The following is a 27,925-nucleotide window of genomic DNA, read 5'->3' as shown; positions in this document are numbered from 1 at the left end:
TCTTTGAGATCCATCTATGTAGGAGGTTTTCTAAAAGTTCATGGAAAAATGTGTTTTATGAAAAACTATGCATGGATTTAAAATTTTTGGGGGACATCAAAATAGATGATTTTTTTAAAGATTTATTTTATTTATTTATTTGAAAGTCAGTTACAGAGAGGGAGAGAGAGAGAGAGAGCGAGCGAGTGAGGGAGGAAGGGAGGGAAGGAGAGGGAGGGGTCTTTTATCCTATGGTTCACTCTCCAGATGGCAATGGCCGGAACTGTGCCAGTCTGAAGCCAGGAGACAGGAGCTTCCTCCAGGTCTCCGATACAGGTGCAGGGGCCTAAGGACTTGGGCCATCTTCCACTGCTTTCCCAGGCCATAGCAGAGAGCTGGAGCAGAATTGGAGCTGTGGCTGGCTGGTGAGGCCGCTGCCTGCAGTGCCGGCATCCTGTGGGCACCGGTTCAAGTCCTGGCTGCTCCACTTCCGATCCAGCTCTCTGCTATGGCCTGGGAAAGCAGTGGAAGATGGCCTGGGTCTTTGGGCCCCTGTACCCGCGTAGGGGATCTGGAGGAGGCTGCTGGCTCCTGGCTTTGGATCAGCTCAGCTCTGGCCCGTTGCAGCCAACTGGGGAGTGAGCCAGCAGATAGAAGACATTTCTTTCTCTCTCTGCCTTTCCTTCTCTCTGTGTCTCTGTATGTAACTCTGACTTTCAAATAAACAAATAAATCTATATATATAAAAAAAGAAGTGGAGCAGCTGGGACTCGAACCGACGCCCATATAGGATATCAGCACTGCAAGTGGCGGCTTTACCCACTACGCCGCAGCACCGGTCCCTAGACTGATCTTTTTTTTTTTTTTAATATTTATTTTATTTATTTGAAAGATAGAGTTACAAAGTGAAGTAGAGCCGGGGGTGGGGTGTCTTCCATCCGCTGGTTCACTTCCTAAATGACTGCAATGGTCAGAGCTTAGCTGATCTGAAGCCAGGAGCCAGGAGCTTCTTCTGGGTCTCCCGCACAGTTGCAGGGGCCCAAGGACTTGGGCCATCTTCTATTGCTTTCCCAGGCCATAGCAGAGAGCTGATTGGGAAGTGGAGCAGCCAGGAGTCATATGGGATGCCAGTGTTGCAGGCCGCGACTTTAACCCACTGCGCCACAGCACTGGCCCGTAGACCGATCTTTCAATTCCACTTTTCTAGCAACTGCTGAAGTCTCCTCTGTTGAATTCCTCGCATTGCTCTAGTGTGCACTCACCCGTGTGCTGCCCATGAGTCTCTAGGCTTTCGCCTGGGGGCCGCCAGCCCCGTGAGCTCACTGCCCTGAGGGTCTACGGCACCTTGCCCGACCCGAGGTGCCGAGCACCTGCCGCTGGTCCTCCTGGGAAGCTCTTGCTCATTCTCCCCCTCTCAGGCTCGGTGCTTCCCGATGCTGCTTCCAGGTGATGGCTCTGGGGCTTCCTGGATGTCCTTGCCCTATGATCTTCTGTTCCAATTTAGAAACCAGTGTGTCCAGTTCCTCGGGGTAGCCCGTCACAGAGATTGGGGCTCCGTCCAGTCTAGGGAGTACTTTGAGGAAAAAGTGCTGCTTTTTTGATACTTAGCCCTTCCAGGGGACCCTGGACCCAGTCCCTGTTGCCTAACAGAGGACAGCTGCACAACACATCTGTTCAGTCTTTTATCCCCTTCTTTGTCTTAAAAATGGCAAGTGTGGGGCGTGTCTGTGGCACAGTGGATTAGGCTGGTGCAGGACGCCTGCATCCCACACTGGAGCGCTGGTTTGAGTTCTGGCTGCTCCACTTCTGATCCACTTTCCTGCTAATGCACCTGGGAGGCAGCAGATGCTCGGGCTCCTCCCGCCCCTGTGGGAGACCCGGGTGGATCCTGGCTTTGGGGTGGCCCAGCTTCGCTGTTGCAGGCCTTTGAAGAGTGAACCAGCAGATGGCAGATGTACCACTATTCCCCACCCCCGCCCTGCCCTGTCACTCTGCTTTTCAAGTAGATGAAAACAAAGAAATAAAAGTGACATCCCTATTCGCTCATATTTTTGTCAGCTAGCAGTAGGGATCAGCGACGCATCTCCTCCCCGACGCAGGGGCTCTGCTCTGTGCTGTTTGTTCTCTCTTGTTGCTGGATTGTGTGCAGTTGTGCGAGAATAGCACTGTGTATGCCACTTGTGGTAGACATCCGGTTGTCTTCAGTTTCTCACTCTTAGGGACGGTGCTGACATGTTCAGTCTCCCCAGTTTCTCACCGTCAGGGACGGTGCCGCCGTGTTCAGTCTCCCCAGTTTCTCACCGTCAGGGACGGTGCCGCCGTGTTCAGTCTCCCCAGTTTCTCACCGTCAGGGACGGTGCCGCCGTGTTCAGTCTCCCCAGTTTCTCACCGTCAGGGACGGTGCCGCCGTGTTCAGTTCCCTAGTTTCTCACCGTCAGGGATGGTGCCGCTGTGTTCAATCTCACCAGTTTCTCAGCGTCAGGGATGGTGCCGCCGTGTTCAGTCTCCACGTGCACTTGGTGGACATGGCCCATGCTTCTGCTGACTTTCACGGAGCCAGAGCCGCACACCTTCTCAGAGTGGTCACGGTGAGTGCCGCTCACACAGCGACGTGTGCAAGCTCTCTCTTGCCCCAGCTCCTCACCACCCCAGGTGCTGCCAGGCTTTTTTTTTTTTTTTTTTTAAGATTTATTTATTTATTTGAAAGAGTTACACAGAGGGAGAAGGAGAGGCAGAGAGAGAGAGAGAGAGAGAGAGAGAGGTCTTCCATCCGCTGGTTTACTCCCCAAATGGCTGCAACAGCCGGAGCTGGGCCAATCTGAAGCCAGAAGCGGGGTACAGGGGCTCAAGGACTTGGGCCATCTTCTACTACTTTCCCAGGCTGTAGCAGAGAGCTGGATTGGAAGTGGAGCATCCGGGTCTCGAACTGTTACCCATATGGGATGCTGGCACTGCAGGCGGTGGCTTTACCTGCTATGCCACAGCGCTGGTCCCGTGCCAGGCTTTGAACTTACAGTGTTCTACACCAGGCGTGGCTGAGCCTTCCCGGGGTTCTGATGAGCTTTGTCCAAGTAATTAATGCTGCTGCAGCCTTCCTCTGCTTATTTAGGGTCATGTTCACCCTTGTAGGAGTGTCTCACAGTATTTCTTTTCATGGGGCTTTGCAGCTCCTCTTTGTTAATCTCTTATTGGAGAACTGTGCATATTTTGGACATAGTCCACTGTCAACAGTGACAACTGCCAATACCTTCTTACAGTAAGGCAAAGCCTTTTAATCTCTTACTGTTGTTTTCTGAGAGCACAATTTGTCAATTTTATTGTCATTCTTTTCATTTTGCTTAGTGCTAATTTTTGTTTGGGAAGACTTTACCTACGTTGCAGTCATGGGAATATCACTTTATGTTTTCTGCTAGAGATTTGGCTGTTTTAGTTTTTGCATTTAGGCTCGTGAGCCCTCTTGAATCAGTTTCTGCGTGCAGTGCGTTCTCACAAGTACTTGTTGAACAGGAATGGGCACGGCAGCATATTAGGCATCGAGTCAGGCAGCTTCAGGGTAAGGAAGCACTGGTAGTACTGCTGTGCTCTGATCGGGGGACAGGCCTCACCGTGTCCAGTGCAGTGTCCAGTGTGGTGCCGTCCAGCTGAGCTCTCCGCGCTGGCTGAACTGACCTGTCCTGTGCCCTCCACTGTAGGGACCAGGAGCTGTGTGCCCTTAGTCACTTTTCAAGTGGGCAGGGCTCTCAAAGAGTGATAGTCACTGTACCTTGACGGTGATGACCGTGAGTACCCACGCTCTCCAGTGGTCCCTGTGTTAGACCACACAGGCCTAGTGGGAGAAACCAGCAGGTTCGCAGAGAAGTGAGAGGTTGTGACTTTGCTGATGGGCGGCCCAAAGGCACATGGTGCCATGTGTGTTTAAGGAGGATTTGACCCAGGTCTGCAGCTCTGGGGAGATTTTCCTGTGGAAGTGATGTTGAAGGAAAATCTACAGAATAACTAGCACGACACTGGGTCGAAGAGCATGGGGTGGAAGAGGCAATGTTGCTGCATGTGGCAAGAAAGGACAAAGTGGGCTCAGGGACCTGTCACCTTTCAGAAATGCGTGTGTGTGTGTGTGTGTGTGTGTGGCGGGGGAGAGGGAGGGGTGTGGCAAGAAAGGACAAAGTGGGCTCAGGGACCTGTCACCTTTGAGAAATGTGTGTGTGTGTGTGTGTGTGTGTGTGTGTGTGTGAGAGAGGCGGGGGGAGGTGGAAGGGGAGAGGGAAGGGAGAGGGAGGGGTGAGGCAAGGGAGACGGAGGCGGGGGAAGGGTCACAGAGAGAGAGAGAGAGAGAGAGAGAGATGAGGGAGAGAGAAAACTCTTAAGGTTAGTCCTTAAGAGATTTGGGCCATCGGGTTTTTTTTTTTTTTTTTTTTAAACAGGCAGAGTGGACAGAGAGAGAGACAGAGAGAAAGGTCTTCCTTTGCCGTTGGTTCACCCTCCAATGGCCGCCACGGCCAGCATGCTGAGGCCGGCGCACCGCGCTGATCCGAAGCCAGGAGCCAGGTGCTTCTCCTGGTCTCCCGTGGGGTGCAGGGCCCAAGCACTTGGGCCATCCTCCACTGCACTCCTGTGCCACAGCAGAGAGCTGGCCTGGAAGAGAGGCAACCGGGACAGAATCCAGCACCCCGACCAGGACTAGAACCCGGTATGCCGGCGCTGCTAGGCGGAGGATTAGCCTAGTGAGCCACGGCGCTGGCCTGGGCCATAGGTTTTAAAACTAATTTGTGGGGAAGTCAGGTTTGGAATCCGTGTCCGACTGTGAAGCTGTGAGCGTTGCTGCGCGATGGCTTGGCTGGGCGCTCCATGAAGAAGTAAGGAGGCCCCCTCCGGGGAGGGACGCGCAGAGCCCTGGGTCTAGAAGGGGCACGAGCAGACGTCACGCCTTGGCTCAGGACACCTGTCTTCCCTCTGTGTTGCCTTTTGAGAAAGGCATTCACTGTACTTCAAACTCAAGCTGGGAGTTCTCTGGTTCCGTTTCCCTGATTTCTATCCTAAAGTAGCCGATGCTAATTGAGCTCTTTCCGTGGCTGTTTCTGGAGAATTGACGTTTATTTATTTGTGATTCTCTTCAAGTAGAAATGCAGCAACACATGTAAACAAAATTTGAGAGATGCAGACCCCAGATTGGAAACATACGAGGAGCATAGTTCCAGCACCGTGAGGGTCACAGCTCTGATGCCCAGTGCCCTGTGTGTCAGAGGGGTCGGGGGAAGTTGCCTACCTCCTGGCTGGCAGTTCTTGTGACAAGGGATTCCGTACTCTCCAAAACAGTCCATTCTGACGTTGTTATTCTGAAAGAAGTGATTTATTTATTTTTTGAAGATTTATTTATTTATTTGAAAGAGTTACAGAGAGGCAGAGGCAGAAAGAGAGAGGTCCTCCATCCACTGCTTTACTCTCCATTTGGCCGCAACAGCCGGAGCTGCACCAATCTGAAGCCAGGAGCCAGGAGCTTCTTCTGGGTCTCCCATGCGGGTGCAGGGGCCCAAGGACTTGCGCTATCTTCCACTGCTTTCCCAGGCCACAGCAGAGAGCTGGATCGGAAGTGGAGCAGCCAGCACAGGAACTGGCACCCACATGGGATGCTGGCGCTGCAGGCGGCGGCTTTACTCACTGTGCCACAGCACTGGCCTGAAGAAGTGATTTATTAGCATGTTTCTATAATAATCCTTGGGGTTGAAAGCCTGGCAGTAGCCCGCTGCCTTCTCTTTTCACTGGAAAGTTGGCCACTTGCCTGTTTATTCATGAAGGTGTTCACGCCATCCCCTTTTTATGAGATTTCTTTCAAAGCAGGCATGCAGTTCTGGGCCACTGTATTATTGCATGACTTGGAGGAACACCTGTGCATCATGGCCCTGTGAATGTGTGTGCGTGCCGTGGACCACCTGTGTGCTGGGTAGCACCTGAAGCTCTGAGTGTTTCTCAGAGGACTGTGTGTGTGTGTGTGTATGTGTGTGTGTTTTAAAGATTATTTATTTGAAAGGCAAAATTACAGATGGAGAGGGAGAGGAAGAGACACAGAGAGATCTTCCATCCACTGGTTCAGTCCCCAAATGGCTGCAAACCGTGGCAGGAGCCAGGACCCCAACTCTAGCAGGGTCTCCCACGTGGGTATTAGGGGCCCCCAGAACTCAGGCCATCTTTTGCGGCTTTCCCAGGCCCATAATCAGGGAGCTGGATCGGAAGTGGGGCAGCTGGCATTCATATGGGATGCTGGTGTCACAGGCGGTAGCTGGCCCCCTCTCAGGGTGTTGTAAGTCCCCAGTCGGGGACTCTGAGCTGGCCCCAGCCCTGGAAGGTGTGCTGTTCCCCGCAAACTTCCTGGAGAAGGCAGTGCCTGTGGTTGGAGACGGCTCCTGGGCCGCCCCGGTCGGCACCGCGTGCTCCTCATCCTGCTCGAGGCTCGTCCCTGCCTCTTTTCTGAGTTTCTTGCTCATCCTGAAAGGAGAAGAATGCACAGTAAGTTCTCTCTCTTTTTTTTTTTTTTTTTTTTTGACAGGCAGAGTGGACAGTGAGAGAGACAGAGAGAAAGGTCTTCCTTTTTGCCGTTGGTTCACCCTCCAATGGCCGCCACGGCCGGCGCACCAGGCTGATCCGATGGCAGGAGCCAGGTACTTCTCCTGGTCTCCCATGGGGTGCAGGGCCCAAGCACTTGGGCCATCCTCCACTGCACTCCCGGGCCACAGCAGAGAGCTGGCCTGGAAGAGGGGCAACCGGGACAGAATCCGGCACCCCAACCGGGACTAGAACCCAGTGTGCCGGCGCCGCTAGGCGGAGGATTAGCCTAGTGAGCCGCGGCGCCGACTGCACAATAAGTTCTTATACCAACTTTGTGTTTGGTTTTCTGTGTGGCCAATGACCCAAATGGCATTACTGACCAACGAAAGCGATTGTTATCATCAGCAGGCTCCACATGTGGTCTTTTTGGAAACTTGCTCTTGGTGCACACGTTACATGGGGTCTGCTTTGAGAAGGCCTTGGTGCTGGGGGAATGTTTGCACCTCCCTCGGTGGGGCCTGGGCCTCATTCTCTCTATCCTACTGTGGGAGGCACAGGGCTGTGTGCGCCATAGGAGTCCCACGCCCTGTGACTTTACTGGGCATGCTTGGTCCATGAGACGCGGCCCTGTGCACCACACGGGCTGCTGGGGTGTTTGTGGGGTTGAGAGCACGGAGTTGACTCAGGTACAGTGCTGACATGTACGTAAGGCATTTCACACAGTGCGTGGAGACTGGAGGGGCAGACAACCGTACTTCAGTGCCAAGAAGTTAACTTTGGAGCTGTGTGTGCTATGTGTCTTCAAAAAGTTCATAGAAAATGCATTTTATGAGAGAAAACTATGAATGAATTTCATTTTTTGGCACCAAGATAAACATATCTCTGATTCAATTTTTCATGAACATTTTTTTTTAAAGATTTATTTATTTATTTGAAAAGGCAGAGTTACAGAGAGGCAGAGGCAGAAAGAGAGAGAGAGAGGTCTTCCATCCTCTGGTTCACTCCCCAAATGGCTGCAACAGCCAGAGCTGCGCCAATCTGAAGCCAGAAGCCTAGATCTTCTTCTGGGACTTCCATGTGGGGTACAGGGGCTCAAGGATTTGGACCATCTTCTGCTGCTTTCCCAGGCCATTAGCAGAGAGCTGGGTTGGAAGTGGAACAGCTGGGGCTTAAACCAGTGCCCGTATGGGATGCTGGCACTGCAGGCAGTGGCTTTACCTGCTACACTACAGTGCTGGCCCCCATTCTTCTTCCTTTTTTTTTTTTTTTTTTTTTTTTTTTTTAGTAAAGATTTATTTTACTCATTTGAAAGGCAGAGGTAGAGACACAGAGAGAGACACAGAGAGAGAGACAGAGAGAGATCTTCCATCCACTGGTTCACTCCCTGTGTGGCTGCAACACTCAGGGCTGTGCCAGACTGAAGCCAGGAGTCAGGAGATTCTTCTGGATCTCCCACGTGGGTGCAGGGACCCAAGCATTTGGGCCATCTTCTTCTGCTTTCCCAGGCTCATTAGCAGGGAGCTGGATCAGAAGTGGAGCAGCCGGGACTCAAACCGGTGCCCATATGGTATATAAGCACTGCGGATGTCAGCGTTATCCGCTACTCTTGAGTGCTGGCCCTTCCGTGGATGTTCCGGAATCTTCTCACACATGCTTGCTTCTGTGACATCTCGGTCGTTGCATTTTCTGCCTTATTGAAATGTGTCATTTAGAAGTTCTTTGTGATGATGTGCTGGTGTGAGTTCTCTGTTTTTGTCCAAAAATGCCCTGGCCTCATCATCATCCTGGGGAATAGTTAGGCTGTGTTCCTAAATTTAGTTTTGCAATTAAAATTTACTAAGTATTTTGATGATGAATTCTTACGATCTAATGACTTCCATGATTGTTAAAATTTCGCTGTGGATCTGATTGTTATTCGCTTGGATCTAATCTATCATCTTCCTTTATTTACTTGTTATTATTAATATTTTTGCTTTGTTTATTTGAAGTGTATTTCCATCCTAAGGAAGTGGTAGCACTGTCTGGTACATCCTGGTCAAAATGGGATTCCTGCCCATTTTGCAAGCCAGTGGTGTCCCATGCATTCACAGAGGGGCGCGTCTATCCCCATGGTCTAACTTCAGAGCAAGTAGGGGTCATCTTGTGTGCTCAGCTGGTGGTCAGTGGGCACAGGCAGGCCCCTGGTGGCTGCAGGGGGGAGGAGGCTGAGTCTGGGCCCCTGGCAGGGAGCACCCAGAGCATGGAGACCAGCCTCAGCGGGCCACCCGTGGGCATTAGTGCGTTCCCACGTGCGTAGGACTGGAAGACTGTGGTGTCTGTGTGAGTTACTGTGCTTTTTTGTTGTCGTTCCACAGCATATTCCCATGTTTCTGAATGAATTAGCATGCTGCTTTCGTTATGGAAACTGAGGATGAGTATTGGCTAATTTCTTAGCCAACTGTGTCTGCTACTTTGGTTTTCTTGAGGATATTTTATGATAACCAGATGGGCTTTTTTGGAACCTGTAGGTTTTATGAATAACTGGGAAGTGTCTGAAATGTGCTCTACCTGAAACAGCACACTCCGACAAACTCCTCTGGGAAACTGGTTGCCTCCTTTTGCCTTTGTGAATATATGTTATTCTGGTTTACTTGAGATGCCTGTCATAAGAGAGAAGAAATGTATATTTATCCTTACTCGTGTCTTTTTGAAAGTCTGCAGAAAAGGACCTGTTCCCTGAGTAGACCCGCTGTCCATCCCTGGAGATGAACTCTAACTATGGTGAGGGTCCTTACAGGAAGTTTAGTGGGGTGCTTGGTGTACAGTCTTGACCCTGTGATGCACTGTGCAGCAACATGGGCTGGGGGCCAGCACTGTGGCATAGGTAGTCAAGCCACCACCACAACGGGCACTGGTTGAAGTCCTGGCTGTTCCACTCTGATCCATCTGCCTGCTAATGCACCTGGGAAAGCAGCAGAGGATGGCCTAAGTGCTCGGGTGCCTGCACCCATGTGGAAGACCCAGGTGAAGCTCCTGGCTTTGGCCTGGCCCAGTTCTGGCCATTGTGGCCATCTGGGGAGTGAACCAGCAGATGGAAGATCAATCTCTTTATTTCTATCTCTATCTCTGTCTCTGTCTCTGTCTCTGTCTCTGTCTCTGTCTCTGCCTCTGCCTCTATCATCTGTATCATTTCTATCTCTGTCTATCTCTGTCTCTGTAACTCTGCCTTTCAAATAAATCAATCTTAGGAAAACAAACAAACAAACAAACAACCTGCCCAGGCTGGGCTTTCACAGCAGCTCAGCGATGGGGCTGACGTGCTGTTTGGCCTGGTTCTGCTGGGTTGTCACACCTGACAGTCCCAAGTTCTTGCTTGGCAGTGCTTTCCGGGGAGCTGTGTGATAGTGAAGAAGCTACTGTCTTCCAGGAGCCCCGGCTTCTTCTCTGTTCTGTAGAATCCATAGAACCCAGGAAGATGAAGCCTGCCTTGCAGGCTCTGAGGGGTAAGCTGGATGGTGCCACGTGCCCCATGCCACACCCGGGGCACAGTACTCAGCTGCTGTATTTGTCAGGGTTCTCCCTAGAGAAGGTGCCGTATGCTGTCTGTCCCCCCATGCATGTGTCCCCTCATCTAGATAGACACAAGGGTATTTATTAGGGGAATTGGCTCCTGTAATCTTGCAGGCTGAGGAGTCATGTGACAGATTGTCCCTGCTGGGCAGACTGGGGTGCTGGTAGCAAGGCTTGGTCCAAGTTCAGAAGCCTCAGCATGAGATGATGGTGTAATTTTATGTCCGAGGTTGAAGGCCTGAGAAATGGGGGCGGGGGTTTGGGCCCTGGTGCACTTCCTGGGGTCCCCCGGCTGTAGAGCCTACAGTTCTGATGTCCAAGGGTGGGGTGAGAAGAGAGTCCCAGTTCAGCAGATGGAGAGTGAGTTCGTCCTTGTCCTGCCTTTTCCTCCTCTGGGTCCCATGTGACTGGGTGGCACTGCCTACTATGAGAGCGTGTCTTCCCACTCAGTCCACGCCTCCCACACCCATCTCCTCTGGAATTGCCCCCATAGACACAGCTGGAACTAGTCCTTTGTCAGCTCCCTACCCAGTCCAGCTGACACCTAAAATTCGCCGCCCTGGCTTGCCATCCTTACGTGTAGAGCTGTTTCTCTTAGCCCGCTGCTTTTCTCCACCTGCACACCCAGCTTCCAGCTGTCCTTCCTGGTTGTCGCCATGGCTGAACTCCGTGAGAAGCTGCTGCAGCGCACAGGGCTCTGTGTCTGGATTGCCCGCAGAGAGGCACTGAGGACTGTAGCTGGAAACTGAAATTCTCTCTGGAAGCTCTGTTTTCTTCATGATGCGCCACTGCACTGTGCCATGCTGAAGCACCCCATCCTGGTCCATCCACGAGCTCTCCCCCCGTGGCAGCTCTCCCGCCCTGACCTCTGGGCAGTTGTCATCCCAGTCTGTACCCCGCCCTGTTTGTGAGAGTCTGTGTTGGCAGAAGGAATGGCCCAGCGGCTGAACACACTTTCCTTGCTGCCACCCCTTGCCCGGTGCAGAGTCCCTTCCTGGCGTCCCCAGGGAGCTGTTGCCACCCAGACCCTTACAGCCTTCTGCGCCGTCCCTTCTCCCCAGCTCTGCTCTTGGGCGGGCACAGGGCTCGTCTTCCGCTCCCCCAAGTGCGGAGTGGGCCTCCCGCCTGCGGGGGTGACGTCATGTCTGCCCCTTGTGTTTGATGTGCTCGTCCGTCGTCCCTGCGATCTTCCGTGGGGTGGGACAGCACACCCGTGTGGTCTGTAAAGGAGCCACGCGGCGATTAGCGTTCTGAGTGGGAGCGTTCAAGGTTTTTGAGGTTACTTTGAGATTTTGAGGTCTGTGCCTCCCAAAAGAGGCACATTTCAGAGGTGCTTTTTATCCTTTTTCTAAAACTTTCCACAAAGTACCTGTATCTCAGATGCTTCCATCATCTCAGATGCAGATTTGTGTCTTTCAGACATTTTGCACTAGCTTTCCCCGTCAGATCCCCTTAGTCGGTTCCTGTTTTAGAGCCCCCACAGCCGAGGTTTCTGGAGTTGTGTGGGTTTCCCAGACTGCCTCAGTGTGGGTGGTGGGGCAGGACAGCTGCAGGCGGTGTAGAGGGGGACAAGCCTCACCCGTTCTTCCTCCTGGACTTTGTAGATGGAAGCTCACGGAACGGCTCTGTGTGACCCTTCTCGTGTCCTCTGTCCACCCTCTGGATCGCCCAGTGGACAGACATCTGCATGGGTGGCCACGCGGGCTCAGGGCCTCTTCCGGCTGTACACGAGTCACCGGGGAGGGAGAAGGTGCTGCTCCCAAAGAGGAGACTGGGAGACAGAACCCGGCGCCACTGTGCGTTTCTACCGCACGCCGCCTCCAGAAGTGAACCACTTAGCACCGTTCTGTGTATAGAACAGGGTTGGTATTTCCAAGGCAAAATGGGATCCGAGCCCTTTAGGAGCTCATAGCCTGGGAGCACCAAGCCGTGCCCCAGGCCCTGCGTGTGCATGTGTGTGAGAGAAGGCATGTAACACAACACAACCTCCTGGGCACCTGTCTTAACCCGGCAGAGGATGCCGCCTGGGGCCGGGTCACTGCGTGGGTCTCAGGACCAGGTTTGTGTGCAGACTCCATCTGACCTAGGTTCTAGGGTAGGGTGCTAACTGGGGTTTGTGGTTTGCGAGTGGCTGTGCTCACACAGTCTCCGTCCTGGAGACACTGCAGTGAAGGGGGAGTGTCATAAATCCTGGCCGTGGAGACAGGAGAGAGAACACCAGCTCACCCGGACACAGCAGCCTGTGACGGTCTGCCTGACTCACGATGCTGACCTTCAGTGAGCCAGGAGTTGCTGCTGAGTGCGACTTGGGTTGACAGAATTTTTACTGAGCCTGTGTGTATCAATTACATATCAAGTTTGACCTTGTAGCTTACCAGTTCGGTTAGCTTATACTGACTGAGGGCTTTACAGCTTGCTAGATCCTGCGTTGTGGGCCATGAGGGACACAGGGATGAGTTTGACAAGAATCTGGGCCTCAAGGCTGTAGTCAAGCGAGGAACCCAAGACGGTATGTAAGCTGCTGTAGTAATATTCCCAGCCCTTCTGGGCGAGTGAGTGCCACACACCAGGCCTTGTGATAACTGCTTTAGTCGAAGTTTCTTTTCTTCTGGAGAATGGTGCACCTGTTCCCGTCCTAGGAATGAGCCCTCGCAGCTTATATAACTTGGTAAAGGTCACTCAGAGAAATAGCGCAGGAGCTGAGATGCAGGTCCCAAGCCCTCTGACCCCCTCTACACAGCCTCTCTGCCTGTGAGGGCAGCCATAAGCGCAGGGTGCAGGGGACGCTGGTGCTCGGAGGAAGGAGTGTGTGCTCCCGTTAGGGCAGGCGCGGGGGGCCTTAGGGAAAGGTAGCATTCGGATGAGACCAGGAAATTGGGAAGATCGGGGATATGAGAAGGTCGCTGTCGAAGGGAAGAGAATGGCCAGTGATGAGGCTGCACCGCGGCAGCAGCGGTGCCTAAGTCCAGCTGCAGGGAGCGACGCAGTTCTGAGGCTGGCCCGTCCCTGTGATGGGGCAGGGAGATGTGGTTCCGAGGCCGGCCCATTCCCGTGATAGGGGCAGGGAGATGTGGTTCCGAGGCCGTCCCGTTCCTGTGACAGGGGCAGGGAGATGTGGCTCTAAGGCTGGACCATCCCTGTGATGGGGCAGGGAATGTCGTGGTTCCGAGGCTGGCTCGTCCCTGTGATGGGGCAGGGAGATGTGGTTCCGAGGCTGGCCCATCCCTGTGATGGGGCAGGGAGCAATGCGGTTCTGAGGCCGGCCCATTCCTGTGACAGGGGCAGGGAGATGTGGTTCCAAGGCTGGACCATTCCTGTGACAGGAGCAGGGAGATGTGGTTCCAAGGCTGGCCCGTTCCTGTGACAGGGGCAGGGAGATGTGGTTCCAAGGCCAGCCCATTCCTGTGACAGGGGCAGGGAGATGTGGCTCTAAGGCTGGCCCGTCCCTGTGACAGCTGCTGGTTTCCAGTCTACTCTTCATGCACCAAATCACCCTTTGGGGCCCTCACTGGAGCTTTCAGATTTGCCATCCGTGAAGGCCACTTGTGGTCACACCCAGCCCTGTGAGTATGTCGAGCGCTCTGCTCAGAGTTTCAGCCTCATGGCCCACCGATCTGGAGTCTGTAGGCCCCTCCTCCAGCAGGCACAGGCCAGGCTCAGCTCCACGGTGCCTCCTCCTGCCAGACCACAGTCCCATGGTGCTCTCACTGCCGCGTTTGTCCTGATGCCGGAACAGATTGGGAGCTGTGTGTTTCCCTCTTGTTGTCCCCGGCTGGGGCGGCCTGATTGATCTAGGGTGTCAGCAGTGGAGTCGCCTTCGGTCCACTGGGTACCTGTTCAGCTGGGGCTGCGTCTGAGACACCCAGCAGGTCTCAGTTGCTTGCACTTGGCGCTCCCACAGGGGCCTGTTTGGCACCCATGTTTTCCTTGGAAGTGCACGGATGGACTTCAGTGCTTAATCATGGTCTTTGTTGTGTGTCTGCCACAGGCTTGCTACTGGAAACAGATCAACTAGTCTTACTATAGAGCTGTTCAGTGTCTTATTCCTACATGTGCTATTTTGAGTTTAAATGATAATAAATCTTTCAAGTTGGTATTTTTAAAAACTTATTCAAGATAACTTGGTGTTTGAAGATTTGAAGTGTCTGAACAGATAATTATTTATTTTTCTTTATCTCTGTTGAATACTGTTTGATGTACTGAAAATGGAATTACTTAAGGGGAAAGTGCCTTAGCAAATGATGTCTAAGAGAAGTTTTCTCTTTGAAAGAATCGTGAACCATTTCTGCCATGCATAGTTAATTATCAGTTTTCGCAAGGAGGTATTAGGCAGAAAGCTTTGAGTGGAGGTGATTAGGAATTTGGAAATATATTTTGTATCAATTAAAAGTAAATACTTTTTATCTTATCACAGGGAACTTTCTTAATACGAAGTTACTTAGGTGGGCTTGTGTGAGATATCCAGCCATTTACATTGTGTTGTAATAAAGAGAATACTTGACATCAGAGGCACTGAGTGTGAATTTCAGATATGTCGTCGCCCACCCACCCAAACAGCAACCTGTCCACAAGCCTTTCTACCCACCTGTGTATCTACCCATCCGCCCACCCCCCATTCTTCCATCCACCCATCCACCCGCCCGTCCCTCCATTCACTTGCACACCCACCCATCCAGTCAGGTTGGCCAAACATCCGCTCGTGCCTGGAACTGAGCCTGGCATTCCTTGTTGCCAGCATGGACTTGGGCACGTTCATTGCTCTTCTTTAAGAAGAGGGTGAAAGGTGTGACTTTCCGACATGTACCATCTCTGCTGTTCCATGCATCTTACGCCAAAATTAGTGTTAACTTTGTTCTTGCAAGGACTGCTGGTGGCGGTTGGTTCTTGTGATGGGGTTTGTTCTTCGAGTCTGTTGTACTTGACACACTCACAGGTATGCCTCTACGTGCCAGCTGGCTTCTGTCAGGGAACTCCAAATACATGAAAAAATTTCCTAGAAGACTGTCTCTTTATGAAAGTAATAAGATTATAGTCAGGAAGCTCACTGCTTGAGCTGGGAATGGGAGGGTGTCCAGGTGAGGTCACGCAGTGCCCTTGGAGACCTGTGCAGACTTCGGTGTTTCCCCTTGAGGGAAACGGGCGTTGCGAGAGAGCCAGCACGTGACTCACATTCCAGGAGCGTCCTCGGCCCCTTGTGCAGGGTGCAGGGTGGAGGGGGTGGAAGAATGAGGTGACCTGGGAGAGCAGCCAGGAGGCCATTGCCTTAGGGACACAGGCTAGGAGGCTGCCATGAAGGCAGGTGCTAAGTGTCTCCCGTGAGCTTGGATTGGATGTGGGTTGTGAGATACAGCGGGCACCCAAGGATTAGGCTTGGGATAGGTAGATCAGTTGTAATGTTAGCAGTAAGACAGGGAGCCCATTGCAGCAAGTGCTCGTGAGTGGTTTGAACATTCCATGGGGCTGGTGTTGTGGCACAGTGGGTAAAAATTCACCACCCACAATCCAGCATCCCATATGGGCAACCGTTCATGTCCCGGCTGCTCCACTTCTGATCCATCTCCCTGCAAATGGCCTGGGAAAGCAGCAGAAGGTAGTCCAAGTCCTTTGGGCCCCTGCACCCACCTGGGAGACCCAAGTGAAGCTCCTGGCTCCTGGCTTCTGCCTTGGTCAGCCCCAGCTATTACAGCTATCTGGGGAGTGAAACAGCAGGTGGAAGATCTCTCTCTGCCTTTCAAACAAATTAATAAATAAGTCTTTTTAAAAATAAATAGGGCTCTGTGGCTGGGGGAGTAGTCACTTAACATTGGGCGAGGAAGTGGCATTTAGACATTTGTCAGAGGAGCTGGCCACACAAAGTTGGGGGAAGGGGAAAGGAGAAACCTCTAGCCCCAGCGAGAGGTGGGCTTGGCCTGGGTGGGCCGTCCCACTCGGGTAGCAGTGACTCTCCTCTCGTAGGGAGGGCCATGTTCCCCACATGGGGGCAGAGCAGGTGTGAATGTTGCTCCAGGATGATCCCTGCGTGAAGTGATGGTGAGTGTGGGAAGTGTTCCTTCTGGTCCCTGTGTTTGATCCCCTTCCGCCTACAAACAAACCCCAGCTGGCCATGGCTTGCTCACCCCTCTCTTCTTACCTTTCAGATGGGATCAGCGTGAGCGGCTTCCCCCTGTCCAGCCCCTTCCGACAGGTCGTGAGGCCACGAGCGGAGGGCAAGCCTGCGAACCCCACTGAAGGCGGCAGAGCGGGGGACCTGGGCCATGGCCACGGGAAGGTGAGTCCCCACAGCGCCCTCTCTGAGCATGGGTGGCTGGCCTCTTCTTTGTGCGTGGGAGCCTTCAGAAGGCAGCCCCCACTGAACCCCAGGGGCGTGGGGTTTTGGTGTCGGGAGCTCTCGTGTCCTTGGAACTCGGGGATTTGGGGCGAAATCAGAGAGGACGTTGGAGTGGAGCGTGCCCTGCCTGTTTCCCGTCCACTCGGAAAGCTGCTCTGTTTCGCTGTTCTCGGTTTGGGTGTTTATCCCTCAGGTTTTACTTAATCCTGTGGCAGCTCCTTCCCGTTGTTGGTTTGTGGGTGCTATGGAAGCCATAGTGGGCGGCTGGATCCTAGGCGAGCACCCACTCAAGAGTGGGAAGCCTGAGCCTTGGGGGCCAGCCCGGTAGAGATTGGCGGCTTTAAGGAGGGGTCTGTGTGACAGCCCTGAGCGTCATAGCCATCACCGTACAGCAGAGCTGCGGCGCTGTGCACCTGCCCAGGGCTCCTGTGTGGGGGGGCAGATGGCTTTAAGGAGGGGTCTGTGTGACGGCCCTGAGCGTCATAGCCATCACTGCACAGCAGAGCTGCGGCGCTGTGCACCTGCCCAGGGCTCCTGTGTGGAGGGCAGATGGCTTTAAGGAGGGGTCTGTGTGACAGCCCTGAGCATCATAGCCATCACCGCACAGCAGAGCTGCGGCGCTGTGCACCTGCCCAGGGCTCCTGTGTGGAGGGCAGATGGCTTTAAGGAGGGGTCTGTGTGACGGCCCTGAGCGTCATAGCCATCACTGCACAGCAGAGCTGCGGCGCTGTGCACCTGCCCAGGGCTCCTGTGTGGGGGGCAGATGGCTTGGGAGCCGTGACTGGGCTGTGTTGCAGGGAGCAGTGCTCCGGAGGAGCCTTTGGAACACTGCATGGCAAGGACCAAGAAGGGCATGCAGTGGCGGGCCTGCCCGTGAGCTAGGCCAGGCTGCTCCGTTTCAGTGGCACCACCGGCGTGGAGGCCCTGGGGCTGCTGTGATTGAGCCAGGATGCAGGGTGATGGGAGACGGGACGCCATCTTACGTGAGGCCCTGGCTGGAGGGAAAGAGGGCAACTGTGCTCACTGGTGGTCTTATCAGTGGGCGGCGGCCTGGAGGAGCCAGAGTCTGCCCACCGAGGGCTTGCAGAGGCAGGTGGCCATGAGCCGGAAGCTGACCCTCCCTGGAGAGCTCCTGTTCCTGTCCCTAGCACTCTTGGGTGACCTGGTGTGTGGTGAGGAGATGCCCTGATAGAGCAGAGGTGCAGGACAGGAAGCGGCAGCCCACGCTCTGGGCGCTGGGCGCTGCAGTCCAGCCTGGGTGGCCATAGGGCTGGCTTTGTGGTGGGGAGGGGTGGAGGGGGCCGGGAGGTGGCTCCTGGGAGCCTTGCCGCTTGGCGTCCCCTCCAACTTCCTGCACCCCTGACCTGACTGTGGGGAGCAACTCGGACTATACTGTTACTGGAATTAAGACTTATTCTTGGCCGGCGCCGTGGCTCAATAGGCTAGTCCTCCACCTTGCGGCGCCGGCACACCGGGTTCTAGTCCCGGTTGGGGCGCCGGATTCTGTCCCGGTCGCCCCTCTTCCAGGCCAGCTCTCTGCTATGGCCAGGGAGTGCAGTGGAGGATGGCCCAGGTGCTTGGGCCCTGCACCCCATGGGAGACCAGGAAAAGCACCTGGCTCCTGGCTCCTGCCAGGATCAGCGCGGTGCGCCGGCTGCAGCGGCGGCCATTGGAGGGTGAACCAACGGCAAAAGGAAGACCTTTCTCTCTGTCTCTCTCTCTCACTGTCCACTCTGCCTGTCAAAAAAAAAAAAAAAAAAAAAAAAAAAAAAAAAAAAAGACTTATTCTATGCATCTGCTCTCCCACAATGTGGTGCTGGGAGAGGAGCGTACAGCTTCTACCCAGCTGCCTCTCACCAACTTGCGTGTCCGGGATGACGTGGTGTGACACTGGGTTCTGACTGCTCCCTGGGTCTGGGGCCTGTCTGGTCCCTTGCTTCCTTCTGTGGTGTCTGTTTCCCTGTGGCATTGGAAGCCCCTGCTTGGTTGTTGCTGTCTGTTGATTCTCACTGCCCGTGCTCCAGGGCTTGCCCCAGGCTCAGCTGTGGCCGGGAGAGTCTGGCTGGAGGTCGTGCCGCTGAGTCCACCCTTCACCAGAGGAGCCACGTGTGCCTTGTGGACGGTTTGCCGAGTTCAGGGAGTTGATGGGTCTACCTCGGGTTTTCCTCTCTGAGTTCACAAGGCCTCAACGTGAGCCAGGGACTAGTGGCTCCCTGAGGACTTCCCTGATTTCTCCCGAGAGTGTGTGGAACCTTGTAAGCCGCCGGGCCTCCCCTGCCCTGTGATGCGCTGGCTTTCCCTGCCAGATCTTGTCTGCCCCAGCTCGTTCCGTGGCTTCAGCCAGCTGCAGCAGCATCGGCTTTTCCTGGTGCTTTGCTCCTGGAGCCCCAGTGGGGCTCCAGATAGAGACAGCCTCCCCACAGGTGGTGAGCTGCCAACTCCACACCTGCCTCGCCTGCCAGCTAGAACTTGTGCTCAAGGACTTAGGGTGGGAATAGCCCCTGGTCTCCCCTGTTCTTACCAGGAGCGAGTGAATTTCCACAGACAGGTGCTTGTTGTATGCCTTTGGTTAGTCCGAGGAGCCTTCGGATGGGCATCCTGAGGGTTTCGCCCTGTTCCGTCTTCGTGTGTTGTGCTCAGGTTGCCCTGAGCTTGTCACTCAGCTCTTCTGGAGGTCCCAGCCCTCAGCCAGTTTCCCTTTTGTTTATTCTTTCAGAATTGAGGGTGGAATGAAAGATGCTTATTTGGAAGGATGTTCCTCTGAGCCTGTTACTGTCTCTAGCATTTGTGTCCCAAAGGTTGGTAGAGTGATGGTGAGGTCTGTGTAAGTGTTGTGGTGAGCGTTTGCAGCTTTGCTGTGAGAACAGGTGCAGTTTTCTATGCAGATTGTCAACATGCCTTTGTCTCGATGAACTCCTCATAGACTTCCCCCACTGCTTTAGATACAATAGCCTGCTCAGCGTTGTCATTCTGAGGTTATCGCTCTTTATTGGAACAGGGCTTAGCTGGGGCAGGTCCCTCATGGTCCTGGTGCTGCCACCACAGAGCCCTGGATGTGTTTGTCATGCAAATGTGGACTGGGAGTGCGGAGTCTGCTTGGGAAGGAACCTGCCTGGTGCCCACTTCAGCTGTGTACGTTCAGCCCCGTCGGGGCTGCCAACTGTCCTGATGCCTTCTCCACCGAGCAATGCTGCCTCACTGCAGCTGCCCCACGCAGGTTTCTGTCCCGGTGCCGGCTGCCCGGTATCCTCCTCTCGCACCTTCTGGTGTTATCCCAGCTTCTTCGCCGGTAGGAGCTCCTCCAGCCCACAGACTGCATCTTGGTTTTGCCAGACCATCTCCCTTCCATCCATTGTGCATGGGTGTAATGGACCACAGGGGAGGTCCCACTTACACAACCTTTTGCCCTGCGCCCGCTGGCCCTGAGCATGTGGCCAGCATGGGGGATGATGGCATTTATCTGGACAAATCCCTGTCCTAGCAGTTCTGAGTCCTCTCCTCAGCTGGGCTCAGGCCCCTTTCTGACCCATCCTCGGCCGCCTGTTTGCTTTGTGCTTAGTGGAAGCACAATGTATGTGGTGCTCCGGTTGTGCACCTGGCCTGGCGATGGGACACAGTGGCTGAATTCAGAGGTGTCCTTTCTAGGAGCGGTTGTGTAAGTCAGCAGCTCAGAGACTGTTAGTCCTGCACCGGCCCTCGCTGGGGTTTACTCAGCACCTGCTGCAGTTGAGTAGTGTGCCAGGGGGTGGGGAGGCAGCGGCAGATAGGCCACACTTGACTTCAGGGTGGGCTGGTGGGCAAGACAGGCATAAACCACACAGGAAGACATGATTAGAAGCCAAAAGAAGCATCTCTGTGTTGGCACAGAGGAAGCCAAAGAAGTGGCACGCAGGTGGAAAGCTGCGGGGAGGGCAACTGGATGCACCCAGGAGCCAGGGTGGGGGGTGCCCATCACAGCCCTGTGGGTCTGGGGTCCTGGAGCACAGGGACGTGGGCAGGGCCCAGGGAGACTGGGTCTGGCTGGGAAGGTTTGGACGTGCGCCAGGTTCGTCGCTGGTGATTCACTCGTACTTCTTTTGGGGACACTTATCACATATCAGGCACTCTGTTCGATGATAAGAGGATTTCTCCTCCTCCTGCAGAATAAACCCCTACAGTTGAGGGTGAAATTTCAAATCCCAGGACATACTGTTCACACTTGGCTGAGTATCGGTGCCTGCAGCAAGAATTTTGTTTACCTCCATCGGGTGTGGCATGGATAAATGTGTTGTTTTTCTCTTGGAATGATTATAGATGTGTGTGGATGTAGGTGGATGTTTGTGCATGCATTTTTCAAAAAAGATTCATTTATTTTTATTTGAGAGGCAGAATTGCAGAGAGAGAGAGAGAGAGAGAGAGAGAGAGAGAGAGGGAGAGGTGTCTTCCATCCTCTGGTTCACTCCCCAAATGACTGCAGTGGCCAGAGGTGGACCAATCTGAAGCCAAGAGCTTCTTGCTGGTCTTGCATGTGGGTATAGGGTTGGCCATCTTGGGCCATCTTCTACTGCTTTCCCAGGCCATAAACCAGACAGCTGGATTGGAAGTGGAGCAGCTGGGACATGAGCCAGTGCCCCTCTGCAGGCAGAGGCTTAGTACCCTTTAGGTGCTCACGAGGGTGTTTTGGTGGATGGTGTTATCCCCTGGAGAGAATGATGTTTGCAGTCCAAGCCCCCTGCCGCATGCTCTCCCCGATGTGCTGTGACCCTGTCTTCTTTCACTACTACATCTGGACGGAGTCAGTCTCAGAGCACTGTTGCCTGCCTTCAGGGCCAGTGGGCCTTGGCTCCTGCACATGAGGGCCTGTGCCCCGTGTTCCTGTGCAGCCTTCCAGGCAGGCTGAGTTCCTGCAGCTCTATGGGGCCTGGCTGCCTCTTCTGCTGCTTTCCTCCCTCCCTCTCTCCCTCCCTCCCTCACTCCCTCCCCCCTCTCCCCCCTTCGCAGAGTTAGATAGGCAGAGAAAGAGAGAGGTCTTCCATCTGCTAGTTCACTCCCCAGACGTCCACAGTGGCCAGCTAGAGCTGCGTTGATCCGAATCCAAGAACCAGGAGCTTCTTCCAGGTCTCCCACGTGGGTGCAGGGGCCCAAGGACTTGGGGCATCTTCCATTGCTTTCCCAGGCCATAGCAGAGAGCTGGATCAGAAGTGGAGCAGTTAAGACTCGAACTGGCATCCATATGGGTAGCTTTACCTGCTATGCCACAGTGCCAGCCCCTTGCTGGTTTTTTACCAAGTGAACCTGGACATCAAAGGATTCACATTCATGGAGTATGTTTTTGGGGTCAAGAGCTGCGCCTGGTGCTTGTTCCTAGGTTTTCTCAGTCCCTGCAGATACCCCGTGACGTGGTTGGAGGAGTGAAGTTTAAGGAGAACCTACCAAGCTCATGGAATTAGTGGATCATGGACTTAGGGCACCACTCCCTTCCACTCTGCTCTGCTCCATCCCAGGGTCAGACCTGTCTGGGTAGATCTGGAGTGAGGGCTGAAAAGGGCGTGGCAGCGTCCAGGGCGGGCGGGCAGGGGCGTGTGCACAGTGTGGGCAGGAGGCTCTGCATTGGTGCAGCCTCCCCAGCGTCGGGATCGTCCCCATGGGACAGTTGGTGTCCCAGAGGAGGGAGGAGGCTCGTCGGGCTGTCTGGGAGGTGGTGGGGTGTCTGGCGCCCCTGCGCTGGTTGCTGAGCTCTTGTCCCTGAAGCAGGAGTGATGGGAGTTAACTGGAGTCCTGTAAACCTGTAAAATGATCCCTGAGGAATGGCGTAGCCATGGAAACAACTGATTCAGTGCAGTGGCTTCTGGGAGTGCATGGTGGGTTGGCGCTGTTCTTCAGGTGCCTGGAAAGGGGTTTCCCAAGTAGCCAGCAGGGGTCATGTCTGTCTGTGCTAGGGGCTGCCTGCTCTGCACACCCCGGGAAGAGTCCTCTGGGGCTGGAAGAGGACGTGTGTCACGTGGGCGTACAGTAGAGATTCTATTTAGGGCAGACAGATGCATGGGACAGCCCCTCCGCCCCCACCTGCTGCTCTCAGGAGTCTTCGGACCCTTCAGTAATTCAGGAGCTCAGCGGGGAAGGAGTTAACCTACACCAAGACAAGGATAAAGTGGTGAATTGGGACTTGACTTTTGTCTGGCAAGAGAAAAACAGTTTTAGGTGAGTGAGTCTGGCTCAGTAGCTGCCCCGTGGGTGGTGAGCAGGGCCTGGGGTCCCCCCAGGGGCCTGGAGTCCAGTCTTGGCCCAGATCATTGGGCAGGTCCCCAGTGCTGCTTAGTCCTGCTCTCTCCCCACTGGTGCCCTCCTCTTCACTCCCACATGAGGTGCAGGAGATGTGGCAGTGTGACCAGCACGTGGCTGGGGCTCTGCCGAGAGCTTCCCCAGGGTGGCCGAGCTGAGGGTTGTGTCCTTGTCTGGGGCCGCAGAAGTGCCCGGGAAAGGGAGGCTGCTCCCCAGCTTGCTGATGGTCGTGCCAGGGTACCTGCAGCCCTGCCCGCCCCCAGAGGGGTCCCCTTACTCACGGCTCCTAGAGCTGGGCTCCTCAGGGAGCGGGGGGCTGGCCAAGGCCCAGAGTGGGCAGTCTGCAAGCCGATCCTCGCGGTGCCCGGCTGCCCAGCAGAGTCCGTTCCCCTCCATCTGCTCTTTGCTCTGCAAGCCCGCAGGAAAGTGGTTTTTTTTTTAATTTATTTTTTATTTTTATTTTTATTTTTGACAGGCAGAGTGGACAGTGAGAGAGAGAGACAGAGAGAAAGGTCTTCCTTTTCCGTTGGTTCACCCTCCAATGGCTGCTGCGGCCAGCGCACCGCGCTGATCCAAAGCCAGGAGCCAGGTGCTTCCTCCTGGTCTCCCATGCAAGTGCAGGGCCCAAGCACTTGGGCCATCCTCCACTGCACTCCCAGGCCATAGCAGAGAGCTGGCCTGGAAGAGGAGCAACCGGGACAGAATCCGGCTCCCCGACCGGGACTAGAACCCAGGGTGCCGGCTTGCAGGCAGAGGATTAGCCTAGTGAGCTATGGCGGCACTGGCTGGAAAGCAGTTTTGATATCTCAACAAAACCAAATTTTCCCCAGAGATCTGGGCTCGGCCTGTGAAGAGCTTGTTGCACCACGGCCACCTGGAGGCCACGGCCTGTCTTAAACTGCAGCCTCATTCACGACGCTCCTCCTGGCAGCCAGGGACTGTGCTGCAAGTTAAGACACTAGAAGGAAATGTGGAAATTAAAGTCCAGGTGACTAGAAAGGAAATAGCAGAGATTAAAGCAGAAATCAATGAACTAGGAAATGAAAAACCCAATATAGGCAAGGCACCCCAAGCAGTGAAATTTATTAGCTTCTAGCAGGGTGGGTGAGAGGAAAGGCATGAATGACCCATATCAGGCATGGGATAGGCCACCAGGACAGATCTGCCAGATGTTAAACATACCGTGAGCACCTTTATGCCGATACATCTGCAAACTGAGCTGAGGTGTGCTTGAAAGACTCACCGAAAGAAAGAGGCGACCTGAGTGGTCCTAGAGCCAGGGAGAAGCAGGTCTTTGCTGCTGCTGCTGCTTCTAAAACATTCCCGTAGAGATTCCAGACCCAGATGGTTTCACTGACGCTACTGCTGAACACTCAAGGGAGGAAAAGATGAGCTCTTCTATGTTTTAAGATGCATTTATGTATTTGGAAGGCAGAGGGAGAGGGAGAGATTTTCTATCCACTGGGCCAAGTGGAAGCCAAGAAGAGCCAGGAGCTTTATCTGGGTTTCCCATGTGGGTGCAGGGCCCAGGCATTTGGGCCATCTTCTGCTGCTTTCCCAGGCCATAAGCAGGGAGCAGGATTGGAAGTGGAGCAGCCAGGACTTGAACCAGCACCCACGTTGGATGCCAGCATCGCAGGTGGTGGCTTTACCTGCTATACCACAAGAACGCTCCAAGAGTTTGTTTCTCCTCACTCCAGAGAGAACCTGAGCTCATAATAATATTCATAATAATATTTTATATGTAATGTAAATATGAAGATCATTAATACTTAATAATGTTTTATATCGTTTTGGTCTTTAAGATAAAGAATGGTGGAACATTCATAAAGTTCTTCCATGCTTTCACATTTTAATAACTGTAGTTCAAATGGGACAATGGGGCTGACTGGGTGCATCTGCAAGGAAAACTTAGGAACAACTGGTGAGCTATGCCTTGCACGGCACACTCTCTGATCGGGCTGACTCACACATGAAAACCGGTCCCACGGATCTCTCGGGCCTGGGCCAGCAGAAGGAAGGCTCTCGTCAGCTGCGATGTGATGCATTTGTTCCCTGAAAATGCCTGCAGCACAGGGATGGGTGTGAGGCTTTGGCTGCAGGCTTGTGCTAGCTGTGCTCTGGGGGCCCGGGAGGAGATGCAGAGTGGAGCACTGAAGCCAGGCTCGGGAGGAGATGCAGAGTGGAGCACTGAAGCCAGGCTCTGCTCTTGTCCTTGGGTTCGCACTGGTGCTGGTGACTTCCTCGGACACCTTGATAAACCGTTTACTCACGGGGCATTCTGCAGTCATCTGTTTGCCAGGGGGGAGAAGAGGTGCAGGTGAAGGGGAGTGGGCCGAGGAGAGAAAAGTCCCTAGGAAGGGGTGGGAGGCGTGGCTAGCTGAGGCGTCAGGAGAAGTGAAGGCCTCACCCAATGAGGGCTGCAGGTACCAGTCCTGGGGCTCCGGATGGGGTTCCCCAGGCAGACAAGGCAATGAATGGGAAATCCAGAGTGGAGGGGAAAAACACCCGGACAGCAGCAGTCTCCGCAGCTATCCTGCCCGTGTTTCCTGGTGTCCACTTTGTGGCTGGCCCCGTGCCCAGCACTTTCTTTACTCACAGGCACTGTGCAGTCTTCACCGCACACCTACGAGGGGGCTGTTACCAGCCGTGGTTTTCAGCTGGAGACGTGGTAGCTTGCACCTGTTAGGTGACCTGCCCAGGTCACCCCAGGGCTTCAGTGGGGCGACGGGGGGGGTGGGGTCAGCACTGGCTGTCCAGTGCACAACTTGTCGTCCTCCCTGGCCCCCAGCTCACTTGAGGATGGCCAGCAGTTGAGGATGCCTGGCCCAGAGGGGAGTGTGGCCTGGGAGGCTGCCGTGCCACACCAGGGGGCCTTGGCACTTTGAGCAGCACTGACAGATGGCTTCACTCCCGACTGCAACGTCACAGGATTCAAGTGGAAATTACCAAGCAGCTCGGAAGGTTGAATGGGGTGCCCAGGGACAAGCAGTTCCCAAGTAGAAGTTAAAATGCAAACCAAAAGCTTGAGCTGCTTCCAGGGTATCATGGTGTTTCTCTACGCGTAATTTCTAAGTTTCCGAACTTATCATGGGATACAAGACATTCCCTATTGATTGAAGGCACACTTAGAGAGCCGCTGAGTCTAAGCTTTTTAGCCTCTCTGACCCTCAGTTTCCGTTCTGTGCAGTGCAGATAATAATACTTCCTCCTGGGCTTTTGTCGGAGTTAAGTGTCTGCTATTAGCCCTGGTAGATAAGAAAGGCTTACAGAATGGCAAATCCAATTCAGTTCCAAATTATTGCTAATCTGCCCCAGTAATAGTCACGGAGACAGGGAATTTCTTTCTACAAAGTATAAGCATAAAAGCTTCAAAGGAATCCTTTAATCTGCTCAACAATTTCAAAACTTAATAAGAAATTTAAGAGTGAGATATACGGAGAGAGTCTGTACTGCCTGTGGAATCCAGAACACACAGTGGGGGCAGAGGTCAGAGGAATGTTCCTTCAGCTTCCCTGGCCCCTTAGCACTCTTGCCATGTGTGGTAATCACTGTCCATTTGATGAGCCCCTGCCTCCCCTGGAAGCGCTGCATCTGATCCGTTTGGCTAGCCCGTGTCTGGTGAGAGGCTATGGCACACCCTGGTGTCTATGCTGGCCATGTGGTGGTAAGCAGGACTGAGTCCCAGGGCTCACTGCTGGTGGAGGAGACAGGCGGCAAACAGATGGTAGCGCTTGTGACCCGGCCTGCTGTTCTAGGTGGACCGGCAGCACGGCCTCTAGGCAGAGACGCCCTGGGAGAGGGAAACCTGCAGCTTTTATAAGTGAAAGCCCCTGAAGGAGGTGTGAAGGCAAGAGAAAGAAGCCAGACAGTAAGACTGGGTGTGCACAAGTCAGGTTCTTCGGCCAACTTTAGAAAATCATTGCCTTTCCTTTCTGCACTTCCTGTTCCTCGTTGGTTGAGAACTTGTTTTCTAAAACCGAAAGTGGATGCTGGATTTTCTCAAAAGCTTTTCATGTGTCTTGAGATGATCGCATGGTTTTCCTTTCCTAGTTTGTTAACATGGCGCCTTGCACTGGTCCGCTGTGGGATAGAAACCAACTTTGCATTCTTAAGCTAGAGCCTCCCCTCGTCTCGATGCAGCGTCCAGCTCGAGACTGGGAAGTCGTGGGCATGTCTGACACCGGAGCAAAGGAGCCCTGCGCTCAGATGGGCAGCAGGGAAGGGGCTGCAGGGAGCGGGCTGGGGGCGGGCGTGCCCACTCAGCAGGGCCCCTCCTAGCTAACGCCAGCTCTGCCCTGTGCTGTGACTGAGCACGGAGAGTGTGAGGTGAGCTGACAAGAGAGGCTGCGAGGCTTGGGCAGTGGTGACCAGCAGGAGCCCCGCATTCTGATTTGCTGCCCAGTGCTGCCCTAACTGCCTCCAGGATGGCCGTTAGAGCATCCGGCAAGGCTCCTTGCTCACCTGAATCCTCATTAATCTGAGTTCTTCTCTTAGACTTTAAAGACAGTTTGCTTACTACACTCTTGATTGAAAACCTCTCGTTTCAAACAGGCCTTGAAAGGGCCATGTCCTGAGGTTTTCTAGGTCAGCAGTTCCTAATCGCCATCCTGGGTCACACGCATTCTGCGTTCTGAGATTTATACAACACTTTCTTTCCAAGTGGTGTTTTAGTGATGATTCTCGATCTTTCCAGATATCATGACTTTGGGATGCTATTTTTATATGGATTTTTTAAAAAAAGATTTATGTATATATTTAAAAGGCAGAGGTACAGAGAGGCAGAGGCAGAGAGAGAAGTCTTCCCTTCGCTGTTTTGTTCTCCAAATGGCCACAATGGCCAGAGCTGGGCCAATCCAAAACCAGGAGCCAGGAGCTTCTTCTTGGTCTCCCACATGGGTACAGGGACCCAAGGACTTGGACCATCTTCTACTGCTTTCCCAGGCCACAGCAGAGAGCTGGATTGGAAGTGGAGCAGTCGGGACTTGAACCGGTGCCCATATGAGATGCTGGCACAGCAGGTGGTTGCTTTACTTGCTACACCACAGTGCAGGCCCCTAGGCTGCTGTTCTTGCAGCGCTAAAGATAAATGGACACATTTACGCAGACTTTAGACTAGGAGTGCGTGCCCTGGGTGTTGTGACTTCCTTGTGATACATTTTGAGTGGTCAATTGACTTAGCCATGTTTCTGACCATCTTTGTACCTTCTGAATACCAGTGACATCTTGTGTAACCCTCGGTGACTCTAAGAACTTCCTAGGCGGCAT

General features: G+C 53.9%; 1 protein-coding gene across 2 annotated transcripts in view; it reads left to right on the top strand.

Moving 5' to 3' along the window:
- Window positions 1-27,925, top strand: part of TRAPPC9 (trafficking protein particle complex subunit 9) — a 562,730-nt gene that overhangs the window by 187,101 nt on the left and 347,704 nt on the right. For both annotated transcript variants that reach the window (XM_070075538.1, XM_070075537.1), the window contains one exon: window positions 16,206-16,336. In XM_070075538.1, the coding sequence (XP_069931639.1) occupies window positions 16,206-16,336 (131 nt within the window). The remainder of the gene's footprint in view (window positions 1-16,205; window positions 16,337-27,925) is intronic.

This window comes from Oryctolagus cuniculus, chromosome 6, assembly GCF_964237555.1.
Source record: "Oryctolagus cuniculus chromosome 6, mOryCun1.1, whole genome shotgun sequence".
In the NCBI taxonomy this organism is placed as follows: domain Eukaryota; kingdom Metazoa; phylum Chordata; class Mammalia; order Lagomorpha; family Leporidae; genus Oryctolagus; species Oryctolagus cuniculus.
This window is presented reverse-complemented; position numbering and strand designations above follow the sequence as displayed.